The 19,283-nt window shown below is 45.2% G+C and overlaps 1 protein-coding gene across 1 annotated transcript in view; it reads left to right on the top strand.

Moving 5' to 3' along the window:
* adamts9 (ADAM metallopeptidase with thrombospondin type 1 motif, 9) overlaps window positions 1-19,283 on the top strand; it is a 64,177-nt gene that overhangs the window by 30,019 nt on the left and 14,875 nt on the right. The window contains exons 18-24 of the mRNA XM_083771927.1: window positions 234-363; window positions 2,274-2,400; window positions 3,674-3,887; window positions 4,830-4,985; window positions 8,889-9,050; window positions 14,075-14,194; window positions 18,932-19,039. Of these exons, the coding sequence (XP_083628053.1) occupies window positions 234-363; window positions 2,274-2,400; window positions 3,674-3,887; window positions 4,830-4,985; window positions 8,889-9,050; window positions 14,075-14,194; window positions 18,932-19,039 (1,017 nt within the window). The remainder of the gene's footprint in view (window positions 1-233; window positions 364-2,273; window positions 2,401-3,673; window positions 3,888-4,829; window positions 4,986-8,888; window positions 9,051-14,074; window positions 14,195-18,931; window positions 19,040-19,283) is intronic.

Below are 19,283 nucleotides of genomic sequence, written 5' to 3'. Positions count from 1 at the left end.
ATGAAAAAGAAAAAACTTAACTTCAAAATAAAATCTTAAAAAAACACAAAAAAGAGAACTTTAAAAATAAAACCTTAAAAAAAGTATGTAATTTATTCTAATTGTTGTTATTGCCATTTACGAGCTGCGTTCGCTTCCCGCGTTTGCGCGTCTTACTTGTCTTAAACGGTAATATCATGCAGTAATATGTATATAATGCAAATGTTCCCTTTTTCATCCTCTGTACGCTGCAGGTGCTGTCAGTGGGGAACCTCTACAACCCAGATGTCAGATATTCCTTCAACGTCCCCATAGAGGACAAGCCCCAGCAGTTCATCTGGGACGTGTATGGACCGTGGCAGGAGTGCAGCCGCCTCTGCCAAGGTGAGAGGGGCACAGAGACAGAAACACTACCTGAATTTCAAATAACCTGAGATCAGATTCATACGAGGTTTCCGCCGGACACACGCTGGTCTGATGAACCCATTCTGACCTGAGATCAGATTCTAAAAAATGTCAGTCGTTCTTTGATTTTTCAAAAATAGCAGACCTACAAGCTCGTATCGCGCCACTCGGTGGCGCGATATGAGCTTGTAGATCTGCTATTTTTAAATAGCTAAAGCATTACATGATGCTAACACCAAAATGGGTGCCCGGTCAGAATGGGATAAGGGACGCAGAGAAAAAGATAATATCTCACTGTATGTCATTGCTGTCGGGTAGAAACCTTAACTTTTTGTGTATTTTTTTTGGGGTAAATTACTACCTACTTGATCATAATACAGCGTCACACAAAAGCATCAAAAGTAGTTTGACCTTGTAGATCTGCTACTTTAGCTACTTTTGAATTTGAAAAAAGTAACACTTTTTGGACATAATGAGGTTTCCGCCCAAAAGAGACGATTATGTACAGTTGTTTTGTATGTTATATGACAAACTGAATTATAGTTTATGCATAAGCTGTTTTAACTTGTAAGAGTGGTTCCCCCACAAAAAACAAGGAATAAAGTTTGTTCCTTATCAGTTCAATAAGTTTCCAAATAAGGGACAATAATAGTATTTCAAGGGACGGTTGAGAACCCTATAGCATGGAGGTGGCGAATGAGGAATGACCAATGAGGGGCGAAGAAGATGAGAAGGGAGAGAGTTTTCACAGAGGAGACATGGGAACAAAATCTGCAGATTGACCTGACAGGTCTACGTCAGGTCAGACCACCATCGGTTTTGGAACCGTCCACAAAACTGTGTGTACAGCTGTGCCACCCGCTTGTGCCCCTTTTCAGTGTCACTGAGGACGTTCTTCTCGTCACTCTCGTGCGTGTGTGTGTGTGTGTGTGTGTGTGTGTGTGTGTGTGTGTGTGTGTGTGTGTGTGTGCGCGTGTGCGTGTGCGTGTGTTTACAGGTACACTCGAAAACCTCTCATGTGTTAAAGACACCGAAGATGTTTTTTTTTCTTTCATTCAGCACCAGGACGCTTAAAAGGGACCCAAAGGTTTTCTCATAGGTTTGCGGCAGATCGGGTTAAACAACTAAGCTGTTAAAGGGCCTCAACACCTCCGCACTGGCCTGATTTATGACGGCTCTCTTGCCAAGCGCCGAAGCCCTGCTATGCTCTCCTGGCGCTGGGGCTGTAAAACTGGAGAACGTGCGGTTACAGACTAGAGACAAGAATCCGTTTCTAGGAACTTACTGTACTCTCTCGCCTTAACCCATTCTGACCTGAGATCAGATTCTATACGAGGTTTCCGCCGGACACACACTGGTCTGATGAACCCATTCTGACCTGAGATCAGATTCTAAAAATGTCAGTCGCTCTTCGATTTTTCAAAAATAGCAGACCTACAAGCTCGTATCGCGCCACTCGGTGGCGCGATATGAGCTTGTAGATCTGCTATTTTTAAATAGCTAAAGCATAACATGATGCTGACACCAAAATGGGTGCCCGCTCAGAATGGGTTAACTGCAGGGCAGGAGGGGTCTTCAACAGGGGCTTCCGGGACCAGTAGGGGTGTTCCTCAGAGTTATTACAGGGGGGGCTTCCAAATCCCAAATCTTTGTGCGATAGGATCTATTTTTTTAACATTAACCATCCCTATAAGAGGAGAGGAACTTTGGACAAAAATAGCAGACCTACAAGCTCTACATCGCCTTAACTCAAACGGAGTTGGCTGAAGCAGATCGTCTGTGCCGTCTCGTGGCTCAAGTCCGAGTGCGGAAGTCCCGATATGCATTTTGGGGAGTGAGAGTGTGTTTGTTGCCTTGCCTCACCCCGTTTTTCCCCGTGTCCTTCACAGGGGAGCGCAAGCGTAAGATCCTGTGCAGCAGGGAGTGGGACCGGGTGGTGGTGTCAGATCAGAGGTGTCACGGCGCGGCCAGGCCGCCTTCCATCAACGAACCGTGCAACACGGAATGTGAACTCAGGTGGGTTGTTATGGAAGGAGGTAGGGCCATTCTTTTGGTAAAGAATTACTTTATTGGCCCAGGCCGTAGCGTAACGGTCTGGGCACCGGACTGGTGATCCAGTCGCGGTGTGCCGCGGGTTCGACTCCCGAACCCGACACGGCCTTTACCGCATGTCATCCCCCCATCTCTCTCCCGTTTCCTGTCAGCCTACTATCTGTCCCTTAAAAAATCAATAAAAGGCGTAAGCCGCAAAAAAATATCTTATAATTTTTTTTTTTTTAAGAATTACTTTATTGAGTTAAACGACAACGTTTCGAACTTTATAGACTCAGGTGGGTCGGACATCTGCCGCAGTGGTTCCCCAAACAGTTTTAGCCTGTGACTCAAAAGAGCAATTTGATGTCTCCCAGTGACGGTATCTATCTGTCTGCGTGTCCTGCCACACTACCCTCCATCCAGGTCTTTCTTTATGATCCTTCCATGTTATTTCCATCATTAACGTTTTAATTGGCTATAGACATGGCATTTTATGCCATTCTGAGCATAAATAAGACTAATAGCCCCGTACCGCGGATTTATCATGTACTCTGTTTCCACAATGAGAGGCCTATGGATGCTAGCTAACCGAGGCCAAAAAAAAAAAGGTAAACATTTCTTCTAAATCCCAAACGTTTTCTGAAAAACCCCATGTTTCTATGTCAGTGGTTCTCAAACTATTTCATGTCAGGGACCCCCAGAATTATATGTAATCGGCCGCCGACCCCCATCTGAAAATATGTTGTTCCAGCGACCCCCCACCAGAAGCAAAAAAAAAACGTTCGCTCTGAAAGAATATATATTCAAAGATTTGTGCCACATTTTCACGATAGCAGATCTACGTGCTGTGAGCTTGTAGATCTGCTATTTTTCAACAGCTAAAGTATAACATAATGCTTAAATCACCAAAAGGGGTTCCCGTCCTATCAAATCTCGTGTTTCTCGTGGGTGGCCCACATTGGCCCAGGTGACGTTAAATTCATTAATACCTTTCCACGAGAGATCTCGAGGATAGCACGGATTGGGTTAAGGAACCAAATGGACCCTTTCAGGCCTGGAACTCTTCTGTTATAGGAGTCCATCCATGGCCTAATGAGGTGTTTCCCAAACCGTGGGTCGGGACCCATTTTTGGGTCCAGAATCTGTTCAATATTTTGTCTTTTGGGTCTCAAGCCAAAAGAAAAAAAGTTTGTTTGAGAACTACCGCTTTTTAGCCTTATCCTGACTCCTACCTGACCTTTGACCCCCCCCCCAGGTGGCATGTGGCCCGGAAGAGTGAATGCTCGACCCAGTGTGGTGAGGGTTACCGCACGCTGGAGATATACTGTGCCAAGATCAGCCGCACGGAAGGCAAGACCCAGAAGGTGGACGAACGCTACTGTGCCAACCTGCACAAACCCGACGACAAGGAGGCGTGCCATGGAGACTGCAACCGGCCCGAGGGATGGGAGTACTCCTCCTGGACAGAGGTGAGCTGGACCAAATAATTTTAATATATAAAGATAGTCGATCCCGGTTGGAGCTACTAGAGGCTAAATGGTACACAAACATTACAAATGGTCTCCTAAGTAGCCGTGGTTTGCTTCTCTCCCGACAGATTCTTTATTATTACAGTCCTGCTGCTGCAAAACGTTTTGGCATTGTGACAGTCAATCAAACTTCTTTATATAGAAAGGCATTTATTTTGTGAAAGTGTTGTGAATGATTGTGAATGTGAACGTTCGCACAGTGCGCACTGATATACTGTAGGTCAGACAAAGTTGATTTTCTCCTGATTTGTCTCTCTAAAGAAAGCCATTTTAATACGAACTACGAACATCTTGGAAATATTGTGTGGCTTGTGATGATTGGGTCCAATATTTAGGCTAAAGAATGGTTCAGAAGTTGTGTTCATGTTCATTCTCCCATTAGAACGAATAGACTCCAACCTGCTTCCCGTCTCCTAAAATGGTGTGTGCCCACGTCACACAGTCTTGCTACTTTCGTCTTGGGCTGGACTTAAAGCTTGTATTATCGCTGTTGGGGCCATATTTTCTCAGTAGCGCACTTTGCTGCCTCCCACAGGTCAGGAGTATAGCGCATAATCTGAGTAGATCAGTCGGTAGACCATAAGGTCATGGGTGCGATCCTGGGCACTGCCAACTCAGCGTATGAGTAGCATGACTTTGTTGCGGCAAGTCGTGCGGTAAGTACTGGGAGCTGATGGTAGGTGTGGCGCATTGTAACAGGGACGGACTCCCGCACGTGACCGGCTGATACTGACATGATCAACACAGCCCTAAAAGCAGGGCATTCATTTATATTAAAATATATATATAAAAACGTTGAAATGGAGACACAGTGTTTTTGCCTGACAGTGACAATATCATGTAACGTATGTGTGTCTCAACATATACATATTTGCGTTGCAGTGCTCAAAGAGTTGTGGCGGGGGTACCCGCCGTCGAGGGGCAGTGTGCGGGGCTGGCGAGGGAGACGAGAGCAAGTGCAGCCAAAGGGACAAGCTGACCGTCCAACCCTGCAACGAGTTCGTCTGTCCACAATGGAAGACCGGGGACTGGTCTGAGGTCAGTTCAGTTCACAATCGGAATCATCTTTTAATGTCACATCACAGTTTGAGTAAAGCAGTGGGGTTCATTGTTTTGTTGTAATGGTGCCTGAGACGAGAGTGGCACAACCCTCACAGCACAACAGGAAAGGGCCCTGGATGGAAGTCTACACAAGAATGCTATGAATGGCATTACACATGGTGTCACATGGACCGGACCACATCAGAAATATGGTCTTCTCTATGGGGACCTACTGTACCACGGGTCGCAGACCAAGTCACAGAGAGAGAAGGATGAGGCTGGCAGGGCACCGCGTCAGGCACCCGTAACTAGAGCCAAGCAAACTGACAGTATGGGAGCCAACCCAAAGGGCAAAGCCAGGAAAGGCAAGAAGCGCACTACCTACGTAGATGCGTTATTTCCGGGTGTAATCTTCAGAGGTTCCGTGTTGCCTCACATGTTGCGGAAGAGCGCCCTCTGTCGTAAACACTGAAAACGCCAATATATGTGAAAATACATCAATGGTGGTCTGTGTGCATTGGATTGACATGCGTCAAAATACATTAATGGCAGTCAATCAGTTAACCCATGTCTAACCAATGACTAGTCTAACCCATTCTGACCGGGCACCCATTTTGGTGTTGGCATCATGTTATGCTTTAGCTATTGAAAAATGGCAGATCTACAAGCTCATATCGCGCCACCGAGTGGCGCGATACGAGCTTGTAGGTCTGCTATTTTTTGAAAAATCGACTGACATTTTTTAGAATCTGATCTCAGGTCAGAATGGGTTCATCAGACCAGTGTGTGTCCAGTGGAAACCTCGTATGAATCTGATCTCAGGTCAGAATGGGCTAAACTAAGTATGCACCCCGATCCGTCATCTATAGCCTCCCAGAGGGACAGAGAAAACAACTGCTGGAATGTCTTCCCTTATGTCGGTCTAGTCTTCCTATGCAGGACTACCTTCCCTCATGCTACATAACATTCAAACTTCCTTATCGTCTCGGGGTGGAAACCTCATACAGTATGTCCAAAACTGTTACTTTTTAGGATTCAAATAAAAAAAAAGCTAAAGTTGCAGATTGACAAGCTCTTTGCGAATGTGCTACTTTTTTAAGTACAGGGTGTACAGGGGAAACAGAAAAAGTTTGAATATGGAGATTATTTTTTACCTTTCCTTGTTGCATGAAATGGCCTATTGATTTTGAACAGCACCTTAAGGTTAGGTTTAGGTGTGCTGCCCCCGTGGGAGGTTAGGTTTAAGCCTTTATGGTGAGGGTTTGACTTTGAGATAGGTTGTAGTTGTAGGACTAATGACTGGTCTGACCAATGACTAGTCTAAACCAAAAACTGTCTAAACTAAGTACTGCAACCCGAGTGAAGCTTTGACAGCAGAGTCTATACAATTGTGTATATTATAGTCATCCTTTAGTATGAGAACTAACTTGTACAAAAAAAGCTATAAAGTACTTCTGATGCTTTCATGTGTGGCGCTGTAGAATGATCAAATATAGGGCGTTAATTTAGGCAAGACAAAAAAGACAAAACGTTAAAAATAATGGAGATAGGAGGTTTCTTGTGACGGAGACCTGCTGCTGGTGTTTACGTAGCTGCATACACTCATTGTAAAGAGCAGCCTTTTCCACAATGTAAACGGGTTTCAGGCGGTGCAGTGATTCTGGGTCAGATGTGAGTGTTGATTATATATATACTGTATGCTTTAGTTAGTTTGTGCCCTCCAGTGCACAACATCTTACTGGGGGAAACCAGTGTTTTACAGGACTTAACCCATTCTGAACGGGCACCCATTTTGGTGTCGGCATCATGTTATGCTTTAGCTATTGAAAAAATAGCAGATCTACAAGCTCATATCGCGCCACCGAGTGGCGCGATACGAGCTTGTAGGTCTGCTATTTTTTGAAAAATCGAAGAATCTGAAATTTTTTAGAATCTGATCTCAGGTCAGAATGGGTTCATCAGACCAGTGTGTGTCCGGCGGAAAACTCGTATGAATCTGATCTCAGGTCAGAATGTGTTAACTGCTGCACGGTTTACACGACCTGGACACAAGCAGCTTGCTAGGCTTTGGGCTGCATTCCAGAAATACTTCTCGTCTCCCATGCAGTGCTCCTAAACACAAACACCCCACACTGTACTGTATACGCTCGCGAAAAACCCCAAGTGTCAATTGAAACTCCAGAGAGTGTATGTAGAGATTTGTACAGTCCCGGATTTTGCAGTGTGCACATGCACTGTACTCACATAATATAAACAAACACTATTGCTCTGCTTTCCCCCCCCCCCCTTTTTTTATTGGCAGCACAATTCCCACCGGCGAAATTTTGAATATTATTATATCGGGCGACGCAATGGCCGAGCGGTTAAGGCACGTACCACATGTGCACGTACCACAAGTATATTCAATTATTATTAATTAAATTATTTTTGAAAAAAAAGAGTTTGAATTCGTTTTTAATTCATGAAAATGTAGAATTTTTCAAAAATGTAATAGATTTTTTTCCATAGGAACAATGAACAAAAAAAGGAATATTTAGTCGCGACCCATAAATGGGCCCCACGTCGACCCAGTGTTTGGGAACAAGTGCTGCCACTCACTGCTACAGTTGCCAAACTCCCATGCATGTTTTTTTTGTTATCAAATGTTTTTTATTTTAAGACAAAAATCACAATAATACACGTTAACAACATGAATGACTTAAAGAAAACAAAACACATATAAAACAACACATAACAGCAAAAGCAAGGAACACAAAAACAAACAATCCCACCCACCCCTCCCCCCCGATACCAAAGATGCCACAAAATGTCATTACTCCTACTACTGTGCAATGGAAACAAAAAATAAATAAATAATGATAATAATAATAATAATAATGATTAAACCATGCCCTTAACCAAATCTGCAATACCAGACCAAATCTCAATGTTTTCCTCTTTTGCACCATGCAATCTTGCTGTAGACATTTCTAGATAAATGATGTCTAGAAAGGTCAAAGCCCATTGGCGAAATGACAATGTATGAGGCGGTTTCCAGCGCGAAGCAACCATCTTCTTTGCGGCCGTTACGCCAGCAAAGAAGACACGAATACGGGCGTTATTTAATGGCAACTGGGATACATCATTTAATAAGAATAGAGATGGGGAGGGTGTGATGTTAACTTGTAGAATAGTCGAAAGGTTAGTAGCAACCAAATTCCAAAATGTGAGGACACTCGGACACTCCCACACCATATGAAAGAATGTACCTATGGCGTTTGACGTGCAGAAAGTGCAGTTGTGATTATTTAAAATCCGCATAGCACACAATCTACGGGGGGTTAAGTATGTCCTATGAACAAAATTTAGATGAATTTGTTGATGATCAGGATTCCTAGAAGACAGGACAACATTAGACCAGGGGTCTGCAACCTTTTTTAAATGAAGTGTCATGTTTTTATTTTCTGGATCGTCAGTGTGCCATATCCACATTAATTAATTTTAATGACACCACGTGAAAGATTCCAACATATAAAATAAAATAAAGTACATACAAATAAAGTTTTTCCTTATTTTTAAATATTTTCTTTCACGTTGTTATAATGATCATTAGAGTCAGGGCAGTAACAGAGTTCAGTTTTAATGAATGTCGAATTCAGGATGTAATTTACACACAAATGTGAGGGACTTTATTTGACTGCATTTTTTTTAAATAGTTTATTTAAAACCAAAGATACTCTCTCACACACTTGCCAGTGTGCCAGTGATCACCCTCCTTTGTGCCAATGTTGGCACTGGTGCCTAAGGTTGCCTACCCCTGCATTAGACCACACTGTATCCCAGCTCCAATCTGGATCTAGATTTGGTATGAAGCTCCCATGCATGTTAAAAGCGTGTGTGCCTCTTGCTTTCTCCGCGCAGTGTCTGGTGACGTGTGGGAAGGGCTACAAACACCGGCAGACGTGGTGTCAGTTTGGAGAGGACCGCCTGGACGACCGCTTCTGCGACTCGTCCAAGCCTGAGTCGGTGCAGACGTGCCTGCAGCAGGAGTGTGCCTCGTGGCAGGTCGGACCCTGGGGACAGGTGAGTCATATCATCACTGCATTGTTCCCATGCTAACACCAGTATCGGCAAAGTAGTAGTAATAATAATAACACTATATCTTTAGTGATGCACCGAATATTCGGCCGCAGAAAATATTCGGCAGAAAATGGCTATTCCATTTTTGGAACAGTCATAGTCTACAAAATTGACTTTCACTGGGCATCGGACGCCCCCTTTTCATAATCAATGTGTATGTTGAATTGAATTGTCTAAATCTCATAATTGTACATTAGAAATGACGTAGTTAGTTATTAGAATACCGGTAGTCACTTGTACGTAAGAATTTAAAGTGAAATTAATTATAGTGGAATTAAATGACTCCTGGCAGACCCAGGCTCTAGGGTGGGCGGCCATCTGCCTCGACCGTGTAGGGGGAAGAAGAGAGACCAAGAGAGGAGAGACAGAGAGGGAGATATATTAAGCAAAAGCAATAATAGCAGCAACAACAGTAAAAACTGTAACAGCTTATGTAGTCCTTGATATTAAACATTTGAGAACCTCTGTTATAGGCCTACTGTATACAGTCCCTATGTTTGGGCTGTGTACCACGTTAGCCTCACGTAGCCAGGCTTCATCTGCCTTTTACATGCATATTGCCCCAGGCAGATTAAGTCTGGCCCCTTTCAATTGTGGGAGGACTTCAAGGCCGAAGTGGTGACGACTCGAGCCAAACAGATTCATCTGGAACCAGACTATAACCAACCAGGGCCCAGTATGCTAAAATGGGGCGGGACATTGCAGGGGAAAAAGAATACTGATAGGGACGAGACTAATATCCGCGCAGTGATATTAGTATCGCCACGCGAGGCTAGTACCACGTAGGCATTGCGTCATTTGTATCATGACATGCCCTATACAAGTCAGTACAATCAGGACGTACTGTATTGTACTGTCCCGTACGTTAAATCTGTGCTTGCATTCCTGATTGTATGACTCTTCTACTCATCTGTGATTGATGATAGCCATTGGGATGGCAGGTCAGGTTGGATAGGACAGAGTTGATATACGTTTATAAATCGCCTCTGTCGGGTGGAAACCTTGTCCAAAACTGTTACGCTTCAGGATTCAAATCCAAAAAACGGAAAAAGTGGCTTCATGCCACATTTCAAGCTTGTGGATCTGCTACTTTTGATGCCGGAAAAAACACACAAAAAAAAGTTATACTATGGACTTCAGAGGTTTCTGCCCGACAGCAACGAAATGTTCAGCTACTTCTTCCACCAAACTCTCCCCACATTGTAGACCAATGCTAGGAGGACACACAGATTAAGCTGAGCTCGACATTTGGCATTGTCCTCCATATTCAACTTGCCTGTTTAGACAGTTAGCCGGTCCTGCCAAACAAAACAAGCATGCTGCAACCTGTGTAGTCCAACATACGGTAGCATGTGTGTCGTCGGCGTTGCAGGTCTGGTTAAAGCCGTGTAGGCCCATGTCTAAAATGTAAACGTTTCAAAATAATAATAATAATCACGAGTCATAACTGTCAGGTGAAACAAGCGCTGTCTCTGTTGTGCATCTCGCTCCACCCCCTTTTTCACTCGCTCCGTGCAGCATGACTAGGTCGCTACTGGAAGCACTATAGTAGCCTCACGGTTGTTGCTTGTGGGCAGCCAATCAGGACTAGGTCGTCACTATGACTAGGTCGCTACTAGAAGCACTAGTGGTTCAGAGTCAGACTCCCATTGGCTAATTTGGCTTAGGCAGCGTTTCAGAGTATGGGGTCAGACTCCCATTGGCTTAGGCGGCGTTTCAGAGTATGGGGTCAGACTCCCATTGGCTTAGGTGCCGCCAATCATGACTAGGTCGCTGATAAAAACGGGTCTGTTGTATGTCAGGTTTCACCTGACAAAAAACTGTGTTCCAATGGATGTGGATGTGGTTTTGTTTAGGTTCAGGTTCAGGTTCAGGTTTATTTGTCATGTGTATAGATACAGAGTATAAATACAATGAAATTTATTTTGCTCAGAGCACTCAGTCTTACATACACAGGACATAAACAACATCTATAGTGCAAGAAAAAGTGACAAAGTGACAAAACAGTGCAATACAGTTCAAGGTCAGCTGTTCAGCAGCCTGACTGCCTGGGGGTAGAAACTGTTACTGAGACGGGTGGTACGAGATTTGATGCTCTGGTAGCGTTTTTTGGAAGGGAGTAGTTTGAACAGGGTATTTGCGGGGTGGCTGGTGTCTTCCATGATGTTGTGGGCTTTTTTCATACAGCGAGTGGTGTAGATGTTATGGAGACTGGGTAATTCTGTGCTGCCGATGATTTTAGCTGCTATTGTAACGGCCCTCTGCAACCTGTTGCAGTCCTGAGCGGTCGTGTTACCGTACCACACTGTGATACAGCCAGTTAAGACACTTTCAATTATACAGCGATAAAAGTTCATGAACTTTTATCATGAAGGAAATGTAATTTTGTCCAATCTAGTATTGTGTCTTCCTGCTCTTCCGTTGAGACATTGTCTCACCTAGACACAGGATCTGACCTGATGGTCAACATTCAGTTTATCCCCTGAGCAAGCAGGGGATAAACAGCTATCCAGCGCACCAATGCCAGCGCTGGCGCAGTTCACAAACTCCTCCCCTGTCTGGATAGCTGCATAACCTCAGCACTCCGGGGTAGAAGAGGAAATTTACACGGTGCTGCTTAATTTGCTTTAATACTTTTCATTGGTTACAAGATTGGCTATTTTTGCTACCTTTGCGTGACACACTTGCACGACTGAGCGCGAACTTACGAAGTAAACATTAAAAAAATCTATATGGAGATACAAGGTTTCTGCCCGACAACCATAATACAGCACAGCACAGTACAGCACATATACTACCAGTAAGACGCCTGAGGGCGAGAAGCGACCTCGCCCGAGGTCATGTGCACTGGCCATATATGGAGCGTGTCTTGAGTGTACAGGGTTTTATGAGGTTAGATCATAGACTGTAAAAAATATGGACAAAGCGTTCCCCGGGTCTAACATGGACGTAAAATGAAGCCTGTAATTCTATGGTAATTCCTGATGTAAATCGCTATATTTCTAGATCCGTTTTGGCCCAGCTGGCCATTGGCTGGCTCCGTTTTGGCCCAGCTGGCCATTGGCTGGCCCAGACACGAGGCAGGACTTCCCCCCTTCTTCTCCGTTGGTTTTTATTTTGACTCGAGTGGGAGGGGAATCCCGATCATAGTCTGTAACGGTAGCCACGCTCCTCAGAACATACGCGACTTTATGGTCATTTTTTTAATTAATGGGACCATAATTTTCCAAAAAGAATATTATGACATTAGAAATGAGACTTTAAACTAGTGACTGGAAGCAGAAAGTATTCATGACCATGTTTATTAAGGTAATACAGTCTAGGTGAAGTTGGGCCCAAATACATGGACTTCTATGGGGCTATGGGTTTTTCTGGGTCTAATGACAGCGCCACAACAGGCCATTATATGAATCGCGATTTCCTTATAGGCTTCACAAAATATCTGTCTGACTGCCCCCCTGGGTTAGATCAACATATGGAATGTCAGAACAGGTCAGCTCTGTATATGGAGATCTGGGGGTGGCAGCGGGGGCAGTGTCTTGGGTGTACAGGGTTTGATGAGGGCCCAGGTAGGGTCGGGACTTAAATTTCGGGCCTGTTGAGAACTCTAGTTTTCGCCGGCTGCCGGGCGCTGCTGCACAAATAACTTTGGGGCAGGCCAGTCTAGAGTTTAAATGGACAGGTATCAGTCAAAGGGGAGACATCGGTTTGGCCCAGGCCGTAGCGTAACGGTCTGGGCACCGGACTGGTAATCCAGTCGCAGTGTGCCGCGGGTTCGACTCCCGGACCCGACACGGCCTTTACTGCATGTCATCCCCCCATCTCTCTCCCGTTTCCTGTCAGCCTACTGTCTGTCCCTTCAAAAAAAAATCAATAAAAGGCGTAAGCCGCAAAAAAATATATAAAAAAAAATAAAAGGGGAGACATCGAAGAGGAAGGATGGATGGGGAAGGATCAACATATGGAATGTCAGAACAGGTTCTGACATACAGTATACATCCATATACTAATATTGACGACCAGGGATCTCCATATTTGGCCTTAATTGCGACAGCAGGTCGCATTTACCATGATCACTGATTTACTATCATCCCTGATGATGTCATAGTGACGTCACAGGACCTGGGCACAATATATGGGGGGTTTTGTATGGGGATTTTGAGTGATATACTGGACGGACAAAAAACGCACGATTCCATAGTTAACTGCGACATTCCGTCGCGATAATTATCGGCCATCAGCGGCGATATAAAGGCAACAGTTGTATGCGTGCACATTTGAGAATGCAATTGCACATATTTGTGAGTGCGTGCGTGCCAGACACACCCTACCTCGACACAAAAATGTGAGACCCTCCCCCCCCCCCTCTCTCCCCCAACATACCATCAGAGGGGCCGGGCTCACGTTAATGTATATTTGAAGTGCTTTAATGAAGCGTGGGCAAATGGAGGCTGAAGCTGCCGCCGCGCGAGGTTTGACCTCGTTTCATTGAAGCCAGCGAGGCAGAAGACTGGTGGTGGGGATGGGGTGGCGGTGGGGTGGGGTGGGGTGGGGTGTGTGTGTGTGTGTGTGTGTGTGTGTGTGGTGAGAGCGGGGGGGGGGGAGGGTCGTATGACAAAGTTTAAGAGTTAAGACATGAGTTGAAGGACGTTCACACTGAGCACTATAACTATGAAAATGTAGTTCATAACATTTGCTCCAAGTCAAGTGGATGGCAGAGTTCACATACAATGGTATGTTGCCCTTTACTCATTAGGCCTGGGCCATCTGACTTCAAATCAGTATCACGGTAGTTCCAAACCGATCATTTAGGTTATTTACTATTTATTAACTATTTTAACCTTTAGTTTAGAGGGTTTTTTTCCTATAAATTAACACCATTTTCCTTTTTTTTATCCCACCATCACAACACTCTCTCTCTCTCTCTCTCTCACTCTCTCTCTCTCTCTCTCTCTCTCTGAACCCAGTGCACTACATCGTGCGGTGCAGGGTACCAGATGCGTGCAGTGAAGTGTGTGGTGGGCTCTTATGGCACGGTCATGGACGACACAGAGTGCAACGCAGCCACGCGGCCCACCGACACGCAGGTAAGAAGACCCCCGTCCCCATCACACACACACACACACACACAGTATTACTATACTTGTGAGCATTTTAGCCCATTCTGACCTGAGATCAGATTCACACGAGGTTTCCACTGGACACACACTGGTCTGATTAACCCATTCTGACCTGAGATCAGATTCTAGAAATGTCAGTCGTTCTTCGATTTTTCAAAAAATAGCAGACCTACAAGCTCGTATCGCGCCACTCGGTGGCGCGATATGAGCTTGTAGATCTGCTATTTTTCAATAGCTAAAGCATAACATGATGCCGACACCAAAATGGGTGCCCGGTCAGAATGGGTTAGGGCGACGTTTTTACGAAAACTAATCTTAAACATTTTTTGATATTTGTAACAAAAAATAGCTGATCTACAAGCTCACAAGATCAGCAGTTTTTTCTATGCATGACACTGGCACGCATTTAATAAACCTACCCTCTAAATGTCTAATCCTAATCCTGTTTCGTCCACCTGAAAAGAAATCCAATTACAAAACGTAACCTATTTCATTCATAAAACCAAAGTACCATTTATTCTTGTGAGGTCCTCACAAGTACGGTAACAGACATACGCGCGCGCACGCACACACACACACACACACACACACACACACACACACACACACACACACACACACACACACGTGCGCACTTTCAACAAACCTGGTCTCAATAAGGCCTTGTTGTCTGATCTAGTCTTAGTCTGGAGAGAGAGCCGGGGCGGGGGGGTAGGGGGTGCTCCGGGCTCCTCTATCCCCACATGGAGGCACATAGCTGGGATTGTCTCTCTCCCTCTGACAGCCTGCCTCCCTCTCTCCTGATGGAGGATGAGGTTTTAGGGATCTGGTGCTATATAGCGCCCAAATAGTAGCCTGGGATCAATACCATTTTCGGGTTTCCGATCCGCTCGGAGCGGGAAAATAACTCTACACCATCGGGTGGCCGGAAACCAGAGTAATATAGTAAGAGAGTGGCGACACTAGCGTTGACTCCCATTGTAACAATGGAATGCTGGAAGTGCTTCTTCTCTTCTGTCGTATGTCCTTAGACCTTCAGCTCCGTTGCAAGCAAGCCAGTCCAGTGTGTCATTGTCCAGGTCAATGAATTAACCCAGGATCACCATTCGGTATAGCCGGTATATGGGGCAGCTGGTCAGCACGTGTTCCACAGCCTGTAATGGATCCCCACATTCGCAGTGCGCACTGTCTGTGAGACCCCATTTCTGCATGGCTGCACCAAAACGTCCGACACCTGTCCTCAGGCGGTTGAGGGTTGCGGAACCAACGGCGCCGGGCGTGCACCTCCCGAATGATTCCCCTAAGTGTGAAAGCTGATTGGTGTGGTCTGATCGTTGCATTTCTTTTGGTATAATACTCGTTTGGCATGTCCATCTTTTATTATAACTCGTGGTCAGACGAGCAAATTGATTCGCATTATGTGGGGAAACAAAAACAATGCGACGCCTTTCCGGAAAACACACCACCGGAACACGATTATTATTATTTTTCCTTATTTTCCAAAGCGGATCACATGGCTCGGTTTTAGAAGGAATACCAGGCTTTCCTCTGCGGTGACGTGAGGTTTTACCCAAACAGAACATCTTGTAACAGTTAGGACCATCAGGCCGTGATGGAGGCTTCGTTTCCCTCCTGAGGTGGGAATGCTAGGTATGATCTTCACCTAAACTTAACCCATTCTGACCTGAGATCAGATTCATACGAGGTTTCCGCCGGACACACACTGGTCTAACGAACCCATTCTGACCTGAGATCAGATTCTAAAAATGTCAGTCGTTCTTTGATTTTTTTCAAAAATAGCAGACCTACAAGCTCGTATCGCGCCACTCGGTGGCGCGATATGAGCTTGTAGATCTGCTATTTTTCAATAGGTAAAGCATAACATGATGCCAACACCAAAATGGGTGCCCGGTCAGAATGGGGATACTTCACCCCGCTTGCAACCAGATCTTATTTTAATGATGTGTGGGAGACAACAAACACTTTCCTGTGGGTTTTTATGTGGGTAATATGTGTTTTTAGATATTTTAGTATTTCAAAGTGGCCTCACTTCCTTCCTGGACTACAATTCCCATAATGTTTTGGTGCACTGCCATGTGTCCATGACATCATGGACACATGGAAATACTAAAATATCTAAAAACACATAATGCCGACATAAAACTCCCAGGAAAGTGTTTGTTGTCTCCCAAAAAACATTAAAATAAGATATGGCTGCAAAACGGGTAAAGTTTCCCTTTAATAAGGTGAACCTTTCACAAACACCTTTTTTGAGATCTTTGATAGACATCACCAGGCATTTACCCACTCCTGAATCTTGACTCCAGGGCCTAAATTAACTATTAACAATCGTTCACAGATCCATCGTTGGTGTTGTGAGCTTGTAGATCGGCTATTTTTCTAATATCTATCTGTGGGAACTGACTGAGTCAAACAAAATGTAATACCTCAACTCTTACAATTCCAAGTGCTTCTCAGGGTGGGGGGGTGGTGGGGGTCCCCCCTGTTCAAATGTCATTACCACTGTGGTAGACGATAGTTGCCTACATTTCATGCTGCATTCTTCTTACCCATCCCTCAGTCAAGGGGGCTTGAATCAACCCCGTACACATATCAGTGTACGGGGTCCTTGACATGAAAAAGTCTCAGTGAGAATCACTGTGTTAGAGAGTGAGTGAGAGTGAGACAGCTATGTGATGGGTTACTTAACACACACACACACACACACACACACACACACACATGTTTGATGTGCGCATGGTGGGGCGTTAAAAGCCATGTTCAGAGGGGCTGAGCATGCAAACTGGGAGGGAATGAGGCCCCCCCGTAGCCCCCTTAGCAGCTCTAATTCCGGTGCCTGGGGACCGGCAGAGGCAGTGACCCAGAAGCCAGTCACCTCACCTCACTGTGATTCTAGCCAACCATCCATGAAGTGGGCCACCATGCCGCCCGGCCCTCGTTCGGCCCACCACCACCTCCGTGCTGGGTGGTGGGGGGTGGGGGGTACACAAAGAGAAAGGGTTCCCAAACTTTTCAGGCCGCGACCCCCCAAAAAGAACCATATTTGAACCGACACAGACTCCCCACCCTGATGGGAACTTTTTAGGAGTTGTAGTTGAGGCATTACTTTTAGTTTGACTCGGTGCCACAGATGAATGCTGTGTAGAAATAGCCGAACTATAAGCTCGTACTGTAGATCGATGTTTGCGTCTATCTTCCATAACATTTGGCGAGTTTGGTAGGAAAGAGGTCTTTAAAAGTCATCGGATTGTAACTTTAGAAATGTGCAGAGATACCCTGTATACACTTATATACTGTATGTTGGTTTGTTGACTGTTTAGAACGCACTTGACGGAAAGCGAGGTGGCAGCGTGTGTGTGTGTGTGTGAAGCACCCGCGTGCTAGAGAGTGGAGTAGAAATAGCCGAACTATAAGCTCGTACTGTAGATCGATGTTTGCGTCTATCTTCCATAACATTTGGCGAGTTTGGTAGGAAAGAGGTCTTTAAAAGTCATCGGATTGTAACTTTAGAAATGTGCAGAGATACCCTGTATACACTTATATACTGTATGTTGGTTTGTTGACTGTTTAGAACGCACTTGACGGAAAGCGAGGTGGCAGCGTGTGTGTGTGTGTGTGAAGCACCCGCGTGCTAGAGAGTGGAGGCTTGTTTCCGCCAGGGTGGGGGGCGCGGCGGCCAAGTGTGGAATGTGGAGCCCACAAACGTAGCCCCGCGGCCCCCTCCCTCGCCTGCCGCCCTGAGACCAGGCTAGGGGTCAAAGGTCACCAGAGGGCTTGGGTTAAGGGGAGGGGGGGGGCGGTGGTGGACAGAAGGTGAGGAAGAGGGGGTGGGCGGGCGACGGGGGAGGGGTTTGTGAACCGCGCCAGCGCTGGCATTGGTGCGCTGGATAGCTGTCCACTATGACCTGTTATGACAGGGATCAGCGATTTACGCTCAGCGGCTTAACGCCACAATCCATAGTTTGAACGGGCTAGGAGCAGGACCCTCGCACTACATTGTTTTTGGTAAGGTGAGGGGAGGGGGGGGGGAGCTGACGGGAAACATAAAACATCTCCCACGAGACACACACACACACACACACACACACGAAAAAAGACTGGGCCATAAATAACTGGCCCAAGATGATTGAAGGCTAGTATTTTATGTTCTTCTTTTTGTTTTGTTTGATGTAACATAGCATATTACTTTGAGTTATCGGTATCACAATCCCCACATGATTTTGGGTTGGTCCCCAGGTGACAGTAATGTAGTGTCAAGTAGTATCAATGTAATGACTTTTAGTTTTTAGACATTTGAATACCCCCAAAACTGTAAAAAAGTAAAAAAAAAAAAAAACTCACAGCATCAAAAGAATAATCAACAAACTATACTCCAAACTTTGGCCAAATTGTCAAATAATATAAGAAATTATTATAATAAATAAAATGATTATATAATATTATATAATAAATTAATAACAATCATTCACAGATTTATCACCCTCCTGTGATGGCGTTGTGAGCTTGTAGATCCGCTATTTTCACAATATTTAAGTCAAACTAAATGTAATTGAGTGCTTGTCAGGGCGAGGAGTCCCCAGTTCAAATAGGGATTCTTTTGGGGGCATCACAGCCTGAAAAAGGTTGAGAGCCGCTGATCTACAAGTGCATGTGCCGTTGTCTGTGACTCCTTCCTTCCACCAGGACTGTGAGTCGACCCAGTGTCCCAGCAGCCATCCGGTCTCACCGGATGCCAAGGTCCCCTCCCACCAGGTCCACAAAACACAGTGGAGGTTCGGGTCCTGGACACAGGTACGTAGGTGACACACCACCCCCCTTCTCCCGCCCTATGTGTAGGGCTGTCCCTATTATAAAACTTTATTTTTTAAGGCCCACAGCGCTAAAAATATCTTTTAACGTATTTTTGAGCAGTGCCTCCGCTCCATTATGGAGCTATGTGTGTCCCTATGTATGTATGTACGTATGTGGAAAGACCCCAAGCTTTTTTTTAGTAATAGTTTTGGACTTTAAGTAATAGTTTTGGACATATGAGGTT

Source organism: Protomyctophum parallelum (genome assembly GCF_964188405.1).
Source record: "Protomyctophum parallelum genome assembly, chromosome: 8".
In the NCBI taxonomy this organism is placed as follows: domain Eukaryota; kingdom Metazoa; phylum Chordata; class Actinopteri; order Myctophiformes; family Myctophidae; genus Protomyctophum; species Protomyctophum parallelum.
The sequence above is the reverse complement of the archived record's forward strand: the minus strand, read 5'-3'. Positions and strand labels throughout refer to the sequence as shown.